The 22270-nt window shown below is 39.9% G+C and overlaps 1 protein-coding gene and 1 pseudogene across 2 annotated transcripts in view; both read right to left on the reverse strand.

Annotated features, from left to right (window-relative positions):
- Positions 1-9150: 9150 nt before the first annotated feature.
- LOC308493323 (microtubule-associated protein 1 light chain 3 gamma-like) lies at positions 9151-15201 on the reverse strand (annotated as a pseudogene). Its single transcript has 4 exons — positions 15111-15201; positions 14831-14976; positions 9525-9647; positions 9151-9310 (listed from the first exon to the last, which is right to left on the reverse strand). The product of its transcript is annotated as a microtubule-associated protein 1 light chain 3 gamma-like (transcript).
- Positions 11784-22270, reverse strand: part of EXO1 (exonuclease 1) — a gene marked incomplete at its 5' end in the record, with an annotated part of 30514 nt that continues 20027 nt past the window's right edge. Inside the window, 4 exons of the mRNA XM_081039318.1 lie at positions 11784-11850; positions 16446-16614; positions 18907-19100; positions 20126-20227. Coding sequence (XP_080895444.1) covers positions 16473-16614; positions 18907-19100; positions 20126-20227 — 438 coding nt within the window. The 3' untranslated portion in view covers positions 11784-11850; positions 16446-16472. The remainder of the gene's footprint in view (positions 11851-16445; positions 16615-18906; positions 19101-20125; positions 20228-22270) is intronic.

The following is a 22270-nucleotide window of genomic DNA, read 5'->3' on the forward strand; positions in this document are numbered from 1 at the left end:
TCAGAATCAAATGGTGAGTTTAAAGTGTTTACAGGTTGGGAATGCCCCAGGAATTTAGCAAATACAAACGCAAAACCTCTGTAGAAAAAAGCCTACGCTTCTGGGAACACCAGGTCTTTGAGAAGCATACAGTCAAATAGGGAAGTTCATTCTGAATAAGAACAGCTGAAACAACAGATAACACTGACGTCTAATGACTTTGAAAAGTGGAATTATAAGACAAAGATTGTTCTAAAGAATGATTATAAGACTTAAAAATGCAAGACATACTCAAAAATATCAATGAGAAACAGAAAATTACAAATTGCATCAGACATTTGAAAAAGAAACAAAAAGGAGCGTCTATGAAGGAAAAATGCAATCACTGAAATAAAAAATTCAATGTAATGAATGTGTTTGGAAGCCAAAACATAGTTAAAGAGGTAGGTCAGAAGGAATTATCCACAATGTCACATGGACAAAAAAGATGGAAAATATGGCAGCAAGGTTAAGAGACACGCCTTCCTTCTATTGATGTAATTGTTTCCCTTCCCTTTCTCATAAATATCCCTTGCCTTTGTCTCCTAATTGTAACATTATTTAGGCTTCTGCCTGAATCAATGTTCCCTGAACAGTTTTTTATTTTTTTTTTTACCTCAAATAAATGCTTATGTCTCTCATTTTGAAAGACCCTTTTATTTTTAGCTTAACAGGAGAACTCACAGGGCAGGGAACACTGGGGCATTCCAGTAAGAGTGCTTCGAAAGGGGTTACAGGATTTGCGCTACGTGAGATGACTTGGGAAATGTTTAATGGAGCAGGACTTTGCTATGGATTGGAAGCAGGGGTGATTCTTTGATTATTTAAATAAGTCTTATCTAGAAGATGGGAAGAACAAATTGTGGCTAAAGCTGTAACTGGTCAAAAAGCAGTCAAGATAAAGAGATGTCTGGTCTTTTTTGTGGTTTCGATGACATTCTTGCTTTTGTCCGTGTTTAAACATGATTGTGGAGTGGTTTGGGTTTTAATTTTTTGGTTTTGCACTATTGATGTGGCTTTCGAGAGGTAATTTTCCTTTAACTGTACGTGTTTATGAGGTTAGAGACAAGTTTGGTAAAACAGGAGGTTCAATTTGGGGGCTCAAATGAGATTGCAAATATTTAGTATCAGGGCCAATTCCCTTGCAATGTCTTTATTCATACAGCCATGTTCTCCCTTAGTGTGGACCAGTCACTGGACTGCAATACTCGTAAAATGGACAAAACTTCTCCCTGAACATGGCGCTTTGTGAGTGAAGTGTTTTCATATCCTCTGATGAAAGTCAAGAGTGAAATTAATTCAGTGTCTTTCCCTTTCTTTTTCAGCCAAAAGGGTCTGTTCGAGCTTTTGCGGCTGTAGCTTAACAGCTGTGACTAATTTTATTCGATTACCAGAAATTCCCTCCGTTTCCCTCCCCTGGTTTCCATTTCCCTCCTGGTGGTTGGAGTCCTCTCCGAGTCCCTGCTCCCATCAGTCACCTGGGCCACTCGCTGCTTTGGGGATGACCTCGGTCTGGCCTCCAGTTGTCATGGCAGCACCAAGAATTGGGAAGACTGTTGCTTTCAAGGGCTCAGCAGTCCTTGTGTCTGGGTGACTAATTCAGAATCCCTGTGGTTAGCATTCACATATAGGACACTCATTTCATTTTCTGAGCTACTCTTCCCCCACAGCGATATCTAATCACCCTTCCCCATGCTGGTCTCTCAGCAGATCCACATACACCCATTCAGAGGTTTAAAATGGAATAAAATAAAGAAGTTTAAATTGGTTTGGACCTTGAAATGTTTATTAGCCAACAATCCCTTGCTTGTCCATTTCTAGACCCTCAAAAGCTGAACTGGGGCCACCTGGGGCGGGGGGTTGGTGCTAGCTTAAGCATGGAGAAAATTCAGGGTTCCTGTAACTGATTGGAATTTTCTGGATAGTTGCATTGACTGGAGAAAGTGGGCCTAGAAAACACTGGGGACTCTAGCCCCCCCCCCCCCGATTCCCAGGCTCCCCTGACAGAAGGGGAGATTCCCTGCTCTCTCCCCACTCTGCCATCCATCCATTTATGTCCCCCTAGAGCCTGACCAAGACAGGAATTTTAAGAACTTTAGCCCAGATCCAGGTATAATCATTTGCAGGGTAGTAGAAACAAGGCCCACATACTACTATTTAAAGTTAATCGTTTAACTCAAACTAAAAATTTAAATAACATTTTTCTGTCTTCCTGCCTTGAACAATATAGCTTCATAATTCAACTTTAGAATTATTGACTCCTCAGTATCCTGAGTGGGGAGGTGGCAGTGGGAGGGACGGAGGGAGGACTTCTTATCCCAGCTCACAGATTCAGTCTCCCTCCCTGCTCTAACCCACAGTATGAGGTGCCTGGCTTGGACAGGGAAGGGGCCCAAGCCCCTCCTGGAAATGGGTCATTACAGGGCCCTGGCACCCTAGCGCTGTTCAGAAGGGGCATCGATTCAGGGCACATTCCCTTCCACTTAGGCCCCTGGGATGGGGGTGGCTTGGCAGAGGGCAGGAGCCAATCTCAATTGTGCTACATTTCAATTCAAATGATTGCTTGGAGATACATGTGTCTCAGTGGATTCCCATCAGTTTTGTGCCTCCCATTTTGGCTTTCCCTACCTCCTTGTTACTTGGATTCTTATGCTGACAGATGGTCACCATCCTCAATCAGTGTCCCCACTCCCAGGAGAATTGAGGCCATACCCCAGTGTAGGTTGGAGGAGGGTGCCTGAGCTCCAATCAGGAGTGGGACGTGATTGCCCAGCCTGAGAGCTCCACCGTGCACAGGGGCTGTACACAGGGGCAGCCCCACGTGCAGAAGGCCCTCAGGGACTGATGTGACTTTAGTCTACTGTAGCGCACTCATGGGAGTGACGCTGCAGGGGAATGGAGCTCTGCTTATGGAGAAAGATGCTCTTTCTGAGACTAAAGGGAAGGACGGGCTCTCCCCAGCTCTGCACTCGTAAACCCAACTCCTGACCTGGCAGCCTCCCTTGGATGTTGTAGACATTTTAAACCTAGGAAGTCCAAAAAGGCATTGTTGGTGTTTCCCTTTGAAATGTAGTCTTTCCACCGCCTCCCACTGCAGATCTTCCTACTGCACGTAGTAATGACAGCGGCGTCCACCAATGTGGTAGGTCAGGCCTGACACGGGGTTTCATGCACCTTGATTTCCCTCTTTCTCCCCGCCCCACATCCAGTGCTTCAGGCAGCCCTGACAGCGTCACCTCCAAATTAGACCTTGAATGTGTCATTTCCCCTGCCACTTGCTTATCCAAGCCACAGGCTCTATCTAGCCTGCGCTTCCCACCATCCCTCCTGCTGGAATTCCTTCTCTTCAGAGTCACAGCAATGACCTTAAAAGAGCCAATTGGATAATTTCACCCCGTACTTGCAACTCTTTAATAACTTCTGATCACAATTAGAATAAAATCCTAACATCATAGGGGTCCCACCCACTTGTCCACTTGCTTCAGACCCCATTTTCCCCTTTCTTCCTTTTGTTCAAACCCCCTCAACTTTCCGTCAAGTCTCAGAACAAAGGTAGCACACTCCAGTGTGACCGGATCAGCAGGAAAGGCAGAGGGCCTGGGAACGGGAAAGCCCAGGCTGCTGCTGCCTTCATGCAAACTATCTCGGTACAGGACAGAAAAGGGTGCATCTTACCAGGGCCACGTGGGACTCTCCAGGAAGATTTTAAAGAAGCAAATGCAATGTTTCGGTTGATGGGACAGCGACCCAGAAAACCCTGCTCTTCCTCTGAGACTGGGTCATAATGTAGAACCAAACTGTAAAATGTTTAAGGACAAAAAGGGCAAGTGATTTTATTAGATCTGATCTCATTAAAGCAGAAGAGGAGAAAAAGAAAATTCCACATAACTTTTGGGATAATTGATCCGAGAAATAAAATCCAGTCCAGGAAAAGTAAAGGTCAGTACCTGAATCACTCAGATAATTCCGTTGACCCTCGGGGCCTCTTTCTGTGACTATGAATCCTACAACACTGTATGGCCTTGGATTATTCTGTCTTCCATAACTACCTCCTTCCCTCCGAGGGCATCGGAATGCTTGGGAAGAGCGCTGGAAACGGTCAGTATGGAAGACGACGTTTCCCTCTTCATTTCTTCAAAGCACATGCAACTGTTTAAGGAGCAGGGATTTATAAGGTTATATTGTGGGGTGCACGATATACACACATGTGTACAGGACAATTACAGAAGAAAGGAGAAGGGGTGGGGACTGGCACGGCCCTTCTGCAGGGTTCATTTTATGTGAAGGGGCACATTACTAATTCTACTCAGTAGACTGAAAAGTTAAGGGTGTATGTTTCAATACCTTTAGCAACCACTAAAAAAGAAAAATAATAATAATGCCAAGCGGTATGGCTAAAAGTCACTAAACAAATTAAAATGGAATTCTAAATAATGTCCAACTAATCCAAAAGAAAGCGGCAAGGGAGAAAGGTGGGGAGGGGAAAGAAGGAAAAGCAGAAAACAAATTATCTCCATAAGGCAGAAACCCTTGACGGGTAGAAGAGGAGCGGGCAGACTAAACCACTGCGCCCAGTGTTTCCCAGGCACCCTGTGAGGTGCTTTACCGGCGTGTTTATCTAATCCTGACTTCAGCCCCACGTGCCTTCACCCCCCACTTTGTGGCTGATGACCACGAGTTCAGTCATGAGCATCCGGGGATGATTAGAGTGGCTGCCTGGCTGGCTGACATCTACCTCCCTCCACCTCCACTTCTAAACGATCGGATTTTCACATTTCCTCCCATTCCTAGCACTGGGGCACTTGTAGCTCTCTTCCACAGTAAAGCCAGGCCACCCTGTCTGGCTCTGTGACCTGTCACTTGCTTTGGTGAAGAGGGTGAGGGACAAGGAGCGGACCAAGGTTCACAGATGCTGTGGATAAACCAGGACTGAGGACTGATGGCAGGGGGCTAGGCTGTGAGCCGTGATGGGGACACAGAGTCAAACATCCCTCTACCCGTCCCACACAGCTCTGTAAAGCACGGCTGTGGGGGTGGCACCTCGTTGGATCCATTCATCGGTGACAAAAGAGCTCCGTCCTGTGCCCCCTCCCACTCTGTCTGTGCCAGCACGTGTCCTCACATTCAGCATACAGTGCACGCACATGAAAATGAAACACAGACGCAGCTGGATTTCTGAGTGCAACAGAGCCCCAGCCTGACATAAGTCGTGACGCACAGCTTTCCTTCCTTTGGGGTCCTCACAGAACATCAGAGGAGGAGCAGGTGTGCCTCAGCGAGGGCCTCTCCTGCGTCCAGGCGGATGTGGAAAGTCTCCCGGAGCTCCCTGAGGCAGGGGAAAGGGCTAGTCGAGAGCAGGGAGGGACCCTGGCGCTTGGTAGTCAGAGACACAGCGTTTTCATGGATTACACAGAAGTGCCTGTCTCAGCACAGAGATGCATTGAAAGGTAAAGAGCAGACATGAGAGAACTTTGGTCTCTGATTTTAGGAAGAAGCTGACTTGATCTCCCCAAGGCTGACTCTTCTCAGGCTAATCTCTCTCTCTAGCCTTATGCTCTCTTGAAAGCTCAAGTTATTTCTTTGGAAAATATGAGTTGGAGTGTGATGGGAGGAGATGAATATGTAAGAAGAGTCACATTGCACCCTATGACTGCAGTGTTGAACTATGTATGAACCAGAGCGTACGTAATGTGGCAGAGACTACAAGGCTGTTTTGCCGGGATATTGGGCCTTGACTTCTGCTGAGCTGCTTCCAAGAACAGGCAAGGGAGTCGAAGTTTATGTATTCTTAACTTTAAAAAAATTACTGTAAAACTATTGACTTTAACTGGAAAAACAGCCCACGGTATAACTCATTGGGTTCCTCTGACTCTGATTTGTGGGTATGAGCTCTGATTGCAATGGTTTAGCTCACTTCTCCACCTAACAACATTAATCTATTTCTTTTATTCTCTTCTAGAATAAAATGTTTGCTTTGGTGTGTCAGAACATTACGTACTTTCATTTGCTCTTGCTGAAATCTTTTAAATAACACAAATGATTACATCAGAGCAGGGCCACCCTTGAGCTGTGAGCCCCAGCAAACAATTTTTGTGGGGTCCTCTCTATGTAAACAATTTGGTGAAAAAGACTGTCAGAACACAGAGAGGCCAGAACTGGTACTTGGGCTGCATGGAAACAAGCTCGTGGCTCAGTGGCAAATCCTGTCATCAAGCCCTGAATTTACCCTTAATTCTGTGTCTGACTTAAGTGAGTCACTCAAAATCAGGGTATCAGCACCAACTGGTGGCCCACTTCATGCACATTCCACAAAAGAAACAGTGCACCAGCCAATGGAAGCTCTCTGTTCTTTGGTGGCCCTTCTAGAACCAGGGTACAGCCGCAAGCCAGGCTGGGGCGACTCATGTACTCAAGCCCTGAGGCTCTTTGGGGCATCTGGCCAACCGGGAGAGGGGAACAGTGGCTAAGGGTTGGAGAGCACCTTGGAATTTTGTCTGCATCCGTGGCACCCTGCTGCAAAGGCTCTGCCAGCTCTAGCTGGTCCTGGCCAACAGAAGGGGTCTTAGAAAAATTTGACGAAGGCCCTCCAAAGTCTTCCTCAAAGGGCTTCCTGAGGCACAGGGATGACCCAGGGAAGGGACCTCATTTGGCTGGGTCTAAGAGTTCTACTATATCTGAGTCTTTTCTTTCCACTTACAAATTCTATTTCTGATTTATAAAAATCAGTAACTGTGTATTATGGGATATTTACAAATTACAAAAATCTCCTGGAATTCCACCACTAAATAGTAATTATTCATTTACTTATTAATGAAGTGGCTAATGTATGCCAGGCACTGTGCTGTGGGATATAAATAGAAATAAATACAAGGTATACACAGTCCCGTACCTCCATGCAGCTTACACTCCAGGAGGTGACAATATTTTAAATTACGAAAAAGAATTTTTTTTACTGGGTAATTCATTTACATGGTTCAAACTCAAGAGGTACAAAAGAGCACAGTGAAAAAAATTCCTTTTTAGGGCAATGAAAATAATTTGCATACTATAATGATCCATACATGTGATTACATATTTTTCCAAACCCAAAGACTGTACACCACCAAGAGTGGTAGGCACAGCCAGAGGAATGAGTCGCGGGAGACCAAAATTGGCATATTAGAATTTATTTGGCGTGTTTGAGCTGCGGGAGGTCAGGCAGAAAAGACCATAACCTTTCCGACCAAAAAGGGGTATGGAGTTTTATAGGAGGGGGTGAATGAGGTTATTCTCTCTTCAATGCTTCAGGGGTTTTTCCCTGTTTGTCTCTAGCAACCAAGGGTTTCGGGGTATGACCAAGCCCTCCGGTTCCAAACCTTGGCCCCCAGGACTCCGTCTGGATCGCCCAGGTCCTCTGATCACAAGTCCCTACGAGACAAATAAAGTATAAAGCAAGACAGGAAAAGATACATTCCGGTGGCTTCTCCAGGCCTAAGGCAAACACGAGCCAGCAGGTACAAGGTACAAAGCTATACAGGATGGCTTTTAAGATAAGAACGTCCCTGTTCCTGGCCTAAATATGGCCTAACAAAGAGGGAACCGTAATGTCAACTATAGACTTTCGCTGATTTTGATGTATCAATGTAGGCTCATCCTTGGAAAAAAATGTACCTTTTGGGTGGTTGATGTCGTTAATTGGAGAAAGCGATGAGTATGTGGAAGCTAGGAGTATCTGGGAACTCTCTGCACCTTTCTCTCAATTTTGCTGTAAACGTAAAACTGCTGTAAAAAAAAAAAAAAAGAAGAAAATCTTAGTTAAAATTCCCTGTCTCCACTCATTTTCTCTCCCTGAAGGCAACCCAAATTCTACATATGATAAGATACATTAAAAACTATGCCTATTCTTCTCCCTTCTTTTATTTAAAGCAAATAGTAACAGAAAATAGTAACAAATAGTAACAGAAATAGTAACAGAAAATACAGAATATCTAAGTTCTTTTCATTTAAAATGTACCTTGGAGATTATTCCATGAGCTCATAAAGTTTCATCTTTCTATCAGATAGTCGCATAATAGTCAGTCAAATATCATAATTATTTATCAAGTTCTCCTTGATGGATGTTTTAACTTATTTTCATTTTTCCACAGTATGTTGTGTCAGCTTGCACATATATATTTTGCAAATGTGTGAGCATATCATAAAATACCCTTAGAAATGGAATTTCTGCATCAAAAGATATGTGAATTTTCAATTTGAACAGCTATTATCAGATTGTTTTGGATGGAGTCTGTACCAGTAACACTCGCTGGTGATGCCTTGACATATTTCCTTCCAGGCTTATTTTTCTGGACTTTTCTCTGGCTCAATTTCCTCATCTTTAAAGTGGGAATAACAGCACTTAACATGTAGGGTGATTATGAGAAGTTAATACATATAGAATGCTTTGAACAAAGCCTTCTCCATAATGAAGATTGAAGTACAAGCAATAATTTTGAAAATTCTATTCTAAGAAAGGCTAATCATTGACATTATGTGAAACTGAGTAGTTACAACCTTGGCATAAACCTGTGTGGCACAGACAGTCAAGAACAAAAGAAGAAATAACCGACTGGAGTGAATGCTGAGGAATAGAACAATAATCTAATGACTCAGAAGTGCTCGCTTCGGCAGCACATATACTAATGACTCAGATAAGCGCCCCCCACACGCCATGAGCCCGCCCCAGGCTCACACGGGCTCCTCAGTTCCAGAGCCAGTCCCATCCGCAGGCCCAGCTTCTCTATGACTGAGCATCCACAGGACTCCGGCCGCACCAGGTGACACCAAATTCCAGGGTCTGCGGCCTCCACCACGGAAGACACTTCGCCATCGCACAGAACCACCGCATGTGGAACCACCTCTTACCCAGAAGATCATTATTTGCAAAACTCCCAGGAGCACCGTGTTTTCCCAGAGAACACAGGGCATGTGCACTAAAGGGGACAGGGCGGCCGGCCTACCTGTCCCGTGGGCGCTGCTCCTGTGGGGCGGCCCTGCTCCCCGGGGGTCCACCGCGCACAGGAGGAAGCCGGTCGGTTGGTCTGCAGCTGGAGAGGATGGCAGGTGGCAGGGTCCGCCCCGCAGGCTGCTCCATCCCTGGGGCCTCAGGCCCCCTCAGCCGAACATCTCCTGGGAGGCGTAGGTCATGTACACGAAGCCGTCCTCGTCCCGGTAATCTCTGTAGATCTCGGCCATGGTCATGGTCATGCTGACAGTACTCTTGTTGTTCACTAGCAAGTAGAAAGCTTCAGTGGCCCCGAGGACCATGTGGCTCCTGGCATGGGGAGAGGGGCAGGAAGGGAGAAAGCTAACCTGGTGGGAAAGGGCTACTCATGAGATCATTCTTTTTTAAGGCATGATTAAAGGGAGAAGGTGAAGCATAAATTCTTCTCCCTCTCACTTTGCCAGATCCCATTATTCCCCAAATCCCAGGTCCATCCAGCACCCCACCACCCCCTACCCTCTGCCACGTGCACCTTGTCACCTACCAGATGTTGCTCAGGAACTGGGTCATGGTCAGCTCCTGCGGGACCAGCTCCTGTGGGATCAGGAGCTTGGTCTTGTCCAGCTGGAGGCAAGAACTTCTCCCAGGAGTGGTGCTCCACTATCACCTGTCGAGGCTTACAAAATAGTCATAGGGATGTAAAATATAGTCAATAATATTGTAATAACTATATGGTGTTCAGATGGGTACCAATGAGATTTATTGGGGTGATCACCTCATAAGTTATATAAATGTCTAATCACTGTGTTGTACACCTGAAACTAATATATTGTATGTCAACTGTAATTGAAAAAAAAGTCATAAGGGAGAGGAAAACAAGGATTCCACATATAAGTGAGATCATACAGTATGTTATGTCCTAGCTCAGAAGTTACACACTGTCATTTCCACACAATCCTATTGTTTACACAAATGAGCCCTATTCAGTTTGGGAAGAACTATGCAAGGGCATGAATCCAGGAGGCAGGGCTCATCAGGGGCCATCCTGAAGGATGGCTACCACAGGGGTTATTTTTTCTGAGCCTCTGTTTCCTCTTCTGTAAAAATGGTCATCATTATTTTGACTTCACAGCGATATTCATTCATTCATTCACTCCGAAACCTTTATTAGATACTTACCCTATTACAGACACTGTGGGAGGTGCTGCGAGTACAATGAAGGGCAAATACCAGTATTGTAGTCCTGTGTTTATTGTTTACCTGTCTTCATGGAACTTACAGCTTATTGACGAGACAGACAATAATAGAGACGCAAGTAAAAAGTAAGATCACAAGTGTGATATGAAAATAAGAGTGAATTTGGGGTTGAGGGTTGGTATTCTGACTGGAATTATAGTCTAGCTTCTACTACTTGGCTACATACCTCTTCCCTTTCCTAACCAATTACACACAAGGACTGCTCACTGGATTTCAGAACTAAGAACGGAGATAAGAACAGAAACAGGCCACTCAGAAACCGTCATGACTCTGCTGCCTCGAAGTTGCGTCCAAACTCCCTATAAGACCTTTCTCAGCCTCATTCCCTCCCTGAAAATCAAACCCTTGTCTCATTCCCCCAGTGCAAGCCCTTTGATCTGGCTGGGCTAGTCTTTCCTGCAAATTTACTCTGTGTATTTCCTTCTCTAAGTTTTTAGCACATCAAGTCCCTGCCTCTTATCTGTCTCCATCCCATTCAAGCCCAGTCAGGTTCCAAATCCTACCAACATCCCAAAGAGGGGCCGATACTTTTCTCCAGGAATATTTGCTGTAGGTACAACTCATTTTACATTAATATCATCAAACACATTTATATTTAACTTTTCTCGTGTACATGAACTTTGAGCTCTGGCTTATCCCCAGCAAATATTTCCTTCACATCGTAGAGGATACAGAGTAACCAAGGCACAGTACCCACCCTCACTGAGGTGGCCACACTTAATCATTCCTCTTTTTTGCTTCCATTCTCTGCATTAACTGGGCCATTTGCTGCTTAGATCTAATCCAGTCTAAGACAAAAACATACCTGTCAAATGCCCTAAAAGGAATGGTATCCCAAATGATTTACATCATGGAATGGAGTAAACCTGAATGCTTCCAAGGAAGACTGTCGTTTTCCTTCTTTTAGTCCCTTTTCTGTGAATTGACTTTATATACCTTTGTGGCTAATAATTTAAAGATCATACTTTGGTTTAACAAATTCGCTTCAAAATCTTAATTACCATGAAATGTTGTGAAAGTCTTCACTTTTTTCAAAATGCAACACTGAAGTATTCAATGGAACACTGTTTGAATACTGAAAAAACAATTTAAATCATTAAGAAATAAGTAAATTATGATATGCACTTCATGGAATTAGAGTAATTAAAGTTAACATATTAATGCATATTAATAGAAAAGATGTTAAAATCATGTGGTTTAAAAAAAGTTAGTTGCAGAAATTATATTTTTAAAAAGCACAGAAAACAATTTTATAAAGAATAAAATACCCACCAACCTGGTTTGGGGCGGGGATTAGAATGAAAGTAATAATCAAAAGTCTTGAAGTTGGTCTGTAATGTTGAAATTTTTATAAATGGGAATATATTTGTGCCCTACTTGTGTAATTAAAATAAATAAAAAACAATGTGTAAGAGGGTGGATTACTTTTAAAAAATAGACAAAGTTGCTTGGAATTTCTCTTCAGACATTAAGCAGTGTGGGGGAGCTGCCATCTTGTGGAGCTTTTGGAATAGTCTTTAAATGGTTATTCATACATCAAAGAATTGAGTGTGTGGTCCACAGGATTTTGGAGTTGTAGTTTCTGAGTTACAGGTCAACCCGTCATGTTTGTCCTGTGAGAAAAAAAGAAAACAACAAAAGTTCAGTGGTTTACCCAAAGTCACTTAAGAGTTTTGGGCAAGTCAGAATTACAGATCAAGTCTTCTGATTCCTAATGGAATTCTTTCAATTATTCTTCTGCCTCCCATAATCCAAGAGTCAACAAGTATCCAACACTAAAATGTGTTTAGAAAGACTTCAGATATATAGTGCCTGGGAGCTAGAAGTCATTTATGAGGTTCGTACAAAAGTAATTGTGGTTTTTGCAATTATTTTTAACCTTTTAAACCGCAATTAGTTTTGCACCAACCTAATACATACAATCTATTACATCTTCAATTTGATAAAATAATGCTGTTTTATAAGAAAATTGTTGTAAAACAGAAAATAGAGAAAACCACATAAAACAGCTAAATGGCTTAATTATTATAAGGCAAACAGCTTACCTTATGATATGGATAACTTAATAATATTGCTATTGTTATTAGAAGACAAAGCCTGTCATAAGGTCACCAAATATAACTTTGCCAGCCACTCCCAGAATCCCCTCCACATGCTTTGTTCTACCAATCAGTGCCCTTCTCCTCCCCTAGTGTAACCACTATCCTGAATTTTAGTTATCATTTTGTATGTCTATTGTTTTATCACCAAAGTGTATGTCTCTAAACGACCTAGTTTAGTTTTGACCATTTTTTAAAAATGGAATTTCCCTCTCCATCCTGCCCCCCCCCCTTTTTTTTTTTTTTTTACAATTTATCTGTTGAAATTCCCAGGGCATTTAACCCATACCTTCTCACTCTGGATTTAGCACACTGCACGCTCGTGCTGCCATCCCTCACACTCCTGTCATTATCTCCTGCACTTTTGTCAGCAGATCCAGAGGAGCACACTCATCTTGAGTTATGGCACGATGATAAGAGGATGGTGAGTTCTTTCATTAAGAGGCAGAGCATTCCTGGTTGTCTACCTTTGTGATACTAGCAGTGGCTGATGCTCAAAGTCTAAAACCTCTAATCCAGTCGGATTACAAAATGGTGATCTCATGTCTTGTTCATTATTAGAACACTAAAATGGGATTTTTTCTCCTTTATCTGATGTTTGGTTACCCAGTGGGACAGGAAAAATGCTTGATATTTCTTCTTTGTTTTTTCATTTTCAACATAATGAATTGGGACTCTTTCATCCCAAAGAAGGTGACCAATAATTTGTGATGGATTTGCATAAATTGCAATCATTCTTTTTTAAGATCAAATTTTCCCATGTTTGCACAGTGGGGGAGGCTCTTCAAGTTAGCTCCTAAATCATTTTGAAATTATATAATAGCTTGTGATGAGTTCTATTTTAACAAGATATTGCAGGCGTATCTTCTTACATGTCTTCCCATACTGTTTTCCTAAGCTCTGGTTTCTTTTGGTAAAAAATGATGTTTTAAAACTATAAGCTGAATAATAGGAATGCTCATTGGTACTGGATTGACTTTTTTTTCTAGGTTTCTTCAGTGTGTGCAGTGTATATGTATGTACATACTGTGTGTATACATACATATAAATTTTACATATTCTTAAGTTTCTATCAGCACTTCCAATTCAAATTCATAGCTACAAACTTTGATTTTAATTAACCTGTCTGTAACCTTTTTTTCCACATCAAGAATCCCGGTTCTCAAGATGGGATGAGTTAAAATATCCCATATTCTATCCACGTTATACACACGAGTCCTAAAATAACACTACTACCAGGCTACCACTAGCTAAACAATGTTTCTGCCCATGTGCCCCTCTTTTCTGTGGTCTATCCATGTCACCTGGGCATATAGCCACTGCACACTATACTTGCTCCCTCTTAACTCTAACTTTTAATTGTGCATGTAACTATATGTTTAATGTCCACCATCAGTTTTTATGATGCTATTTCTCCGGTTGTTTTGGTTATCTACTGGAGCTCATTTGCTGAAGATTCCTCAGTTCAAGCTTAAGGGAACAATACTTCCCAAATTCTTTTATGTTGGATGTTTGTCTGTGTTCCTCATATTTGAGTCAATTTTGTTGGATACAAAATCCTTTGCTTATATTTTTCCTTGAGTATCTATTTAAAGAGTTACTACATTTTCTTCAGGCATAAAGAATAATTGTGGGAATGTCTGGTCAACTCATTTTTTCCCCCTACATGTCACTTTCTTTTTTGCCTACCCAAAGGATTTTTTCTTTAAAGTAACGTACTTATGTCTTGGTGTTGGCTGTCTTGAATCAATCTTAGGTACAAGAGTGCAATTTAAAGATAGTTTTAAATCAAATTAGGGAAGTTTTCTAAAATTAGTTTTATAGTTTTTTTCTTCAAAGACTCTTGTTTTCTGTATATTGGGCCTCTGTCTCTATTGTCAATATTTGTAACTTCCTATCCTTAAGTCTTTCTTATCTGTAGTGTTTGCTTGTGTTCAGCCTTCATTTCTGAAATGCTTATTTCTAATGCTTTCCTGAGTTTATCTTATTTCTGAGTTTTCCAAATTCTAAATTTCCTTTATATCCTGTACTATTTTAACAACTTTTAGCACATTTTCAAATGAACTAGTTTTGATCTGCTCTGTGGGCCTTTCTGGTAGATTTTCATTATCTGTAAAGATGTTATTCTGCTCGATTCTTTTTTTTTAAAATATTAACTTTGTTAGAGATTGATTGATCTAAAAACTTTTCTGTGGTTTCTTTGGAAGTATAATTAGTTTTCTTAAACTTTGAGAAGGAAGCATAGCTTATGGGAGCTTCTGGAACTTAAGTTTTTCAAGTGTTCGAAAACAGGGTATTCTGCCGAGCTTTCTTGGTTGACTGTTTCTTCCCCTTCTATTTTCACCTGTCTTCATGTCTCTTGTTTCCCCTGCTCAATTTTGCTTTACCTTCTAGCTGTTTCTCTTCTGTGGGGGACCCTACTGTAGAAGGGCGCCGTGGCAAATCAGTTTTTGCTCCAGTCCTTCAGACATTACTGCAGACCTCTTGCACTCACACCACTGGAGCGGGCAGCCTCTCCATTTCTAATGCTGTTTCCACCTTGCTCCACTGAGCGTTTTTCTAAAGTCCTCTTCCCTTCCTCTACTTCTGAATCGATTACAGTCCATCTTGAGGCTGTTGGTGGCTTGTCTTCACCTACACCTTTTGGGATTTAAGGACATCATGTCACCTAAATTTGTTGTAATGCTGTTCATGCATTTTTGTTATCCAGTTGCGGGGATTTAAAGACTGAAAGATGATGGTACTGCTGCCCTTTCCCCTTCTCCCACACTAACTGTAAATGTTTTCAGCCAATCCCAGGTGCAGCCTGACTTCAAGCCCCTGCTTTTGAGGAACCTGCATGACATCTCTGTTCACTGAAACCATCTCACCTTTTACCTATTGTGGTTTCTGCAACTGCAGAAATGATTTTTTTGCTAAATCAGTTTCTTTGCCTAATGTCTCGTCTTCTTTTGTTAACCTTTGTGTTGATAGTATATTTTATTCCTTTTCTGTTATTTAAGTGACATTTTAAATGGGTGAGAATGTAAACATTTGTAGACAATGCTTGAATCAGATTCTTAATTTGTTCTCTAGCAGGAAACATTTATAGAAAATTCAAATTTGCTTCTGTTCTTTGGATTTGGTCTTTTTCAGATTGGTTTTATTTCTGTTTCCTTTGTAAATTTTTATTCGTTTTTTACCTTGTTTTTTTGCTCTATTCAGACCGCTTTATCCAAAAGTCTTCTACTAAAATTCATTTAAAATTTAAAATACTCTGGGTCCCTATCCTTTATATCTATATCTTAGATACTTTTATTAAGTTGCTTTACTTCATGTCTGATCTTCACCTGTACACCTCTGGCTGTCTATCCAGGTATCTGCCTATTTCTTTGTAGAGTGTACATATTATATAGACTTTGCAATGTTAGTATCTTATATTGCACCTAGGACACTAGTTTTACATATATGTTAAGGAATTTTTAGCCCATACTTCAAAAAAGACATATTAAGAAAAACAGGCTATTTTGAAGAATATAAGTGATATAATAAGTACTTCTATTCACATAAAGCTAAAAGGAACTTTCTTTCACTGTCAATCTGTAATCCAGTCTCTTTAGGGATAAAAGAGCACTGTCCCGTTTGAGCAATGATCTTTAGGCCTTCCAACGACCCCTCCCAGCCCAGTAACTTTATTTTCAATTCAACACTGAAAGATAGACAGGAAAAGCAGGTGGAAAAACTTAAAAGCTTGGAGAAATACAATGATTTCCTTTAGTATAAAAATGATTCCAGGATGGTGGTTTTCCATTTACCATCCTTATATTCAACATTACAGAAATCTTCAGTCAATTTTTATAAATTCCAGACTTGCCCAGTTAACATTAAAACTTCCCCAAATTGTCAAAAATAAAAATTATTTCTCTCATTAGCTCCTTATGAAAAAATATAAAAAGCTGAACAAAAGAAACAATTACACAGTTAATATATAAAAATAAAACAATTATACAGTTAATATACAAAATGTATTTCTAAGTTTTAAAAATGGCATAAATCTAAGAATGAGTCTTTCAGTCTGGTAACAATAGACTCATTCATAAGCAGGATTTCAAATTGATAAAGTCTCTTACAGGCAGTAGGCTCCCATCTGCCTGTGTTCATTGGAATATTGCTCTCTGAACATGTGTACACTCAGATTTGTTAAATATATCTTCTTCTGTTTCTGGAGTTAGTTGGATATTATCTTTAACTGGAGACAGGGGATCGGGCTTCTTACAAGAAGGAAGCTTTTCAGAAGCTCTGCAAAATAGAATAGAATAAGGTAAATTTAGTGTTTTTAGGGTAGTGATTACTAAAGAATGATCATCTACCTCGATAAAATAGAGGTAGATAAAGAAGACAAGACCCTTCATTGGATAATTTGCCCTAATTAATTACCTGCACATTCAGGTTCTCCTCTGAGTATGATGTCCAATAAAATCTGAGTTTTCCTCAGAGTGCCCCTTCCCACTTTCTAAATTACCTTTCACAGTTGGTGCTAGGTCACTACCAGATATTATACTAGCTGAGGCAGAATGATTCCAGTAAAGAAACATTAGTTCTTTCCTCCTTAAGGCCCTTCTCAGGTCCGGACAAAAGTGAGGTGTGAACAAACGTTTTAGCCCTTCCTTTTACTCAAGTTTTTTTTTTTTTTTTTTTTTGCTGGAAGAGGTACTTGTATTTTCCACCTCCACATATTTATAGTTAAAATAAAAAGCTAGTCTCACTTAAGAACATTCTTGATGAAGTAGTAAAAATCATTAATTTCATTAAATCTCAACCATCTCAACTTCTTAATTATTCTGTGACAAAAAAAGGGAAACACGAAATGCACTTTTGTTTAATACTGACTTTTGTTGCATACTGAAGTATGATGAATTATCTCAAGTAAAAGCATGTGTAACACTATGGTTATTTAAATTTGGGTATTTGGCAAAGGCTTCTCTAAAATGAACAGAGAGACTGTTTGTTGCTTCAAGCAAAGCAACTAACAGTATTCATTGCAAAGGATAAAATTCAAGCTTTCAAGTGAAAATTCGAATTTTGGAAAACTTGTATCTGCCACTTGACAACTTCCCAAGCTCAGGCTTTGATGATAAGATTGTGCTTTTTAAATACTGTATAATGAAATGTGTCACTATTTAAAAGATAGGTCTGTTTTCCAAATGACCAATGCGTGATGTTATAAAATCATACATAAGTAAAGTAAAAAGATGCACTATGGACCCATGGACTATGTACCAGAGAATGAAGAGTCAATTGGCAGGGCTTCATATTCTATACTGCAACTAGCCTTTAAAAACAATTGCCTGTTGACCTTTAATGTACTATTAAAGAAGAAAATTTACACTTACATAAAAAGGCTATTGAAAGATACATTTTCAAACTACAAATATGTGTGGGGCCAGATTTTCTTCATACACTTCAATCAAAACAACATAACAGATCAAACAGAAACAGATATAAGAGATATAAGAATCCAGCTCAGTTCTGTTACACCAGACAGTAAAGATTTGCAAAAATATAAAACAATGTCACTTCTCACTTTTTTTTTGGTTTTGGAAAGCAGCTATTTTTTGTAAAAAATATACTATTGATTTTAATATTTAATGGGCTTGTTACTGTTTAAAAATAAATAAATATTTTCAAAGCATCCATTTTAAAGATGTTTAAATGTTGACAGATATCACACACATAAAACAAAGTATTTGGGAGCCCTCAAAAATTTTTAAGAGTGTAAAGAGTTCCTGAAGGCAAAAAGTTTGAGAATTGCTGCTATATGGTTTAATCCCAGACTTTATATGATGAAAAAAAAAAAATAATAATTGTCCAGCACTTAGATATACAGTGTTTCCACTCATGTGGCATTTCTATTAGATAAGGTTTAATCCTGTCACACTCATGTAATTTTTGTTTTTTACTTTTATTCTGAGCATATGTGCTTTATGGAGAAGAAAATAAATTAATTATAAATCGATGCTACTCTGTAGGTAATTTTGTAGTCTAATAGGAGAAAGTATTGCAGTTCAAAAAACGTAGATCTAGAGGATCAACATTGAAAACAATGCTTGCCACATAGATTGGAAAGCTGGCAAATTCATCATGTAAACTCAATGACTCTCCCCATTGTTGATGTGATAATTTAGGGAAACAAATTGCTTTAAATTCAGAAGTATGATGGCGCATTATCTTCCCACCTCCCATGTCTAAAACAACTTTATTCTCATTACAGTCCTGAGAGGTAAGAAGGAAGAAAGCTGAGACACTTAAGGCCAAGAAAAGTAATTTGTTTAACAGCGAGAGCCGCCACCCAGAGCCAGACTGAGAACCGAGGTTTTTCAGTTTGCCACATTTTCACCAAAAGAAGAGACCGAAACTGAAGTTTCACTATAGTTGAAAGAGTCAGCTAAAAGAAAGAGAGGAATATTACAGTCTTCTTAGGTAAGAGAAAGAGAAATTGATACATATGTAAATAGAGTTGGGAGAAGGACTGATATTACAGAAAAAAAACTAAATTTATTCTATTGTAGAATAAGTAACACGGCAACTCACTTTTTAAATCCAAAATTTTTCCAGAGCTCATTGATCTTTATCTGTAATCCTGGCGTGTTCTCAGCATTGGGATGTTTTCTCTTCTGAATGCTTGCTGGCTTCTTACTGAGCCCGCTGACTCTGGCGCGTACTAGAGGCTTGATCTTGGTGGTAGAAAGATTGTCCATGGAACTAGATTTATACAGCCCAGGAACCTAAAGATTAAACGCCCACTTTAATGCTATTCTGTTAAAGCAATTAACTTTAGTAATTTCAAACTATTCTTTATATGCTGGAACAGAAAACTAACCTATAAGCAATGTGTAAAAATGTGCTACTTATAAACGTCTATTACAAAATTATCACAGTAATTTTAACAGGTAATATATGCACCTTGCACTAAATTCATGAGTTATAAAAGAATAGAGAGAAAAGTTTTTCTTACTCCCTCACTGTCTCTAGGCAATCCCTATCTGAATCCATTTACAGTCGGAACTCCCTTATCCGCTGGGGACATGTTCCAAGACCCTCATTGTATGCCAGAAACAGCAGTTAGTACCAAACCATATACATACTGTGATTTTTCCCATACATACCTAATCTTATGGTAAAGTTTAATGCCTTTTCCATCCTAACTAAGCACTGAACGTGCCCCGTGGCTGTAATTTAACAGTAATAAACGACTATGTTACTGGTTTACGTATTTACTATACTATACTTCTATTGCTATTTTAGAGTGTACTCTTTCTACTTAGAAAAACTATTTGCTATGAAACAGCGAGCAGTGTTACGTGGGCGGCAGTTTCACACATGCCATGTTTACAGCCCCTGCATTGCATCGCTTTCTCCTGTGCTTGATTTAATCTTGTGTTTTGTGCCGCAACATGCTGTGCAGGTTGGTGACCTGGGAGCAATAGGCCACCCCAGATAGCCTGGCTGTGTGCTCTGTGACACTCGCACTACAAAATCACCTTACGATGCATTTCTCAGAACGGATCCCCCTGGTGAAGTGGCACATGACTATAGTTATTACAAATAATGCTAAGTAAGTCCACAGAAAAAGATCTTTATACCACAAGAGAAAATGGCAGGTTTCACAACTTAAAACACCTACAATCAAGTACAAACATGGTCCTAGATTTGAAAGGATAAATTTTGGGCATTTGAATTTTTAAATTTTGCTTATACTTATCATTGGTAATAACCATGCACTGCTTCTGAAATTAAAAAAATGTTTTACCTTGCTCCTGAGAGGTGTGTCTTTTTTCGAGAACCGAGATAAACGTAGCTTAGATTCCTGATCACCTTGATTATCAAGTGACTTAAAATTGAAGTCAGATTCCTAGATCCCCAGATCAAAAAAAGTTAGATTTTTACCATGGAATTTTTTTTTTATTTTACAACTAACCAATATCCAACAAAACATACAAGCAAAATGAGAAAATCGTCATAAATAAAATGTAATATCTCAGAAAAGAAAGTATAAACAGCTTGGGGTAGAATAAAAGAAAATTAATCTAATGTGAGAAGACTGAGGTTTGCCAGTTTCACTTCAAATTAAACTGAAGAAACGAGCAAGATGGTTTAGCTGGAGAATAAATTCTGTAACATAAAGTGTACATTTACAATTGAAGGTTTTTCTGAATCATTTCGGGAGCCTGCCAAAATGCTAACTCAGATAAGACAAGTCTCCTACTGTCTTACTGTAAGTCTCATTGCAAGCTTGGCTAATAGTTTTCATAAATCACTAGCTACAAAAAGTTGAACCAGTATAGTTCTACATCTCTTACTTGTGTAACATGCTCAACATCGAAGAGAAAGAAGGCATCTACTTTCAAGAAGTAGAGTAGTATTATATCGAATGCAGTTACCCTTAGCAATGAATGGCTTTAAGACCTGTCCTCTACCCTCATTTCATCATAAACAGAACTATCTGGATTCTCACTAACATTAAATTAAAAAAGACAATAAATGGAAATTGACCAGATTTTACATTTCTGCATTTTTAAAGGTTTTTTAAAAAATATATTTATCTTGGGATTCTACACAGTATTATATACATTAAAAAAAAAAAAAAAGAAAACCATAGTGAAAAATACTCCATTAACTTGGACTGTAACTTACAGAAACTCGAATATTCTTCACTCACAGCTAACACCACAGTAGTGGTGATCCTGAACTAAACCATCTCTGAAAGATCACTAGTAAGATCCTAAGATTAATTCACCTCATATAGGGTCAATGAACTCAACACACACACAATGTATGGTTTTGCTGCATTTCACAGTGAACCACCAAAGGAGGTCTCCGATAGAGAAACATTTTCCTCAAAGCACACAAGAAAAACTGATGTTCAAATGAAGCCCCAATGGCACTATGGCTTTCTGAAATATTTTCTGAAAGACAGATTATATAGTTTTTATGTTAACTGTCAATGTTCCAGTTCTTGGAGAATTAACAATTGATTTATCCTAATAGGGATTTACTACATCTGGAGGCAAGAGATGACTTAACGAATGATTTCTAGTTTAGCTTGTTGTTTTGGTGAGGGGAGAGGATTCGTGTTTCTCTAACTCATCAGTCCAAAAAATGGTTAGCCCAGAAGACAGAAGTGTGGAGAGTTCTGTCAGCATCACTGGTCCACAGCATGTGAGCTGGTAAGACTTCTTAGTAAAACATGGCTAATTGCTTACAGAGTTAAACAGGAAGACGTCTGCTGGCAAAAGGAAAACGAACACCCCAGAGGAGCTCAGCGGACTTAGAAGTATCCTGACAAATAGATGGCAATGTTTTTATGAAAGCTGTTCAAGAGACGGCAACTGAGGCGGCACCCAAGTGGTGCCAAGAGAAAATGCAGAATGGAGTGAAAAATCAAAAAGATGACAGTAATGTGGAGGTGCCCATGAAAAGAAACAGAGCCCTCTAGACCAGTATGGATGGACCAAAGGCGGATGGAGTGAAGGAAAAGAAAAGCAAAAGCCTTAAGGCAGCCAAGGATTGGGTCTGGCACACCCTAAAACTTAAAAATACCACATGGAACAGACTTTGGATTTGAATATGTTGATTTCCACTTTCTCCAAATGAAAACAATTTGTTTCCACATTTTAAGTTGGCTCTTTTCTTCAATTTGAGTACAATGCAACTCAAGTTTCCTTTAGGAACTTGAATAAAGTATATTCCTTTTGATAAATATAAGATACTGACTTATGAGATTGCTGTCCAATATTCAGGATTATCAGACATCAAAATTCTGTCAGATATTACCGAGTTGTTCTTACAAGTTGGTAATTATAGTTGGCAGATACAAAATGAAGTATGTTATATTGGTAAATACGAGATAACTCAGATTTTAAAAAAGCTATTATGCTATCATGTCATTTAAAAA

Source organism: Rhinolophus hipposideros (genome assembly GCF_964194185.1).
Source record: "Rhinolophus hipposideros genome assembly, chromosome: 26".
Classification (NCBI taxonomy): Eukaryota; Metazoa; Chordata; class Mammalia; order Chiroptera; family Rhinolophidae; genus Rhinolophus; species Rhinolophus hipposideros.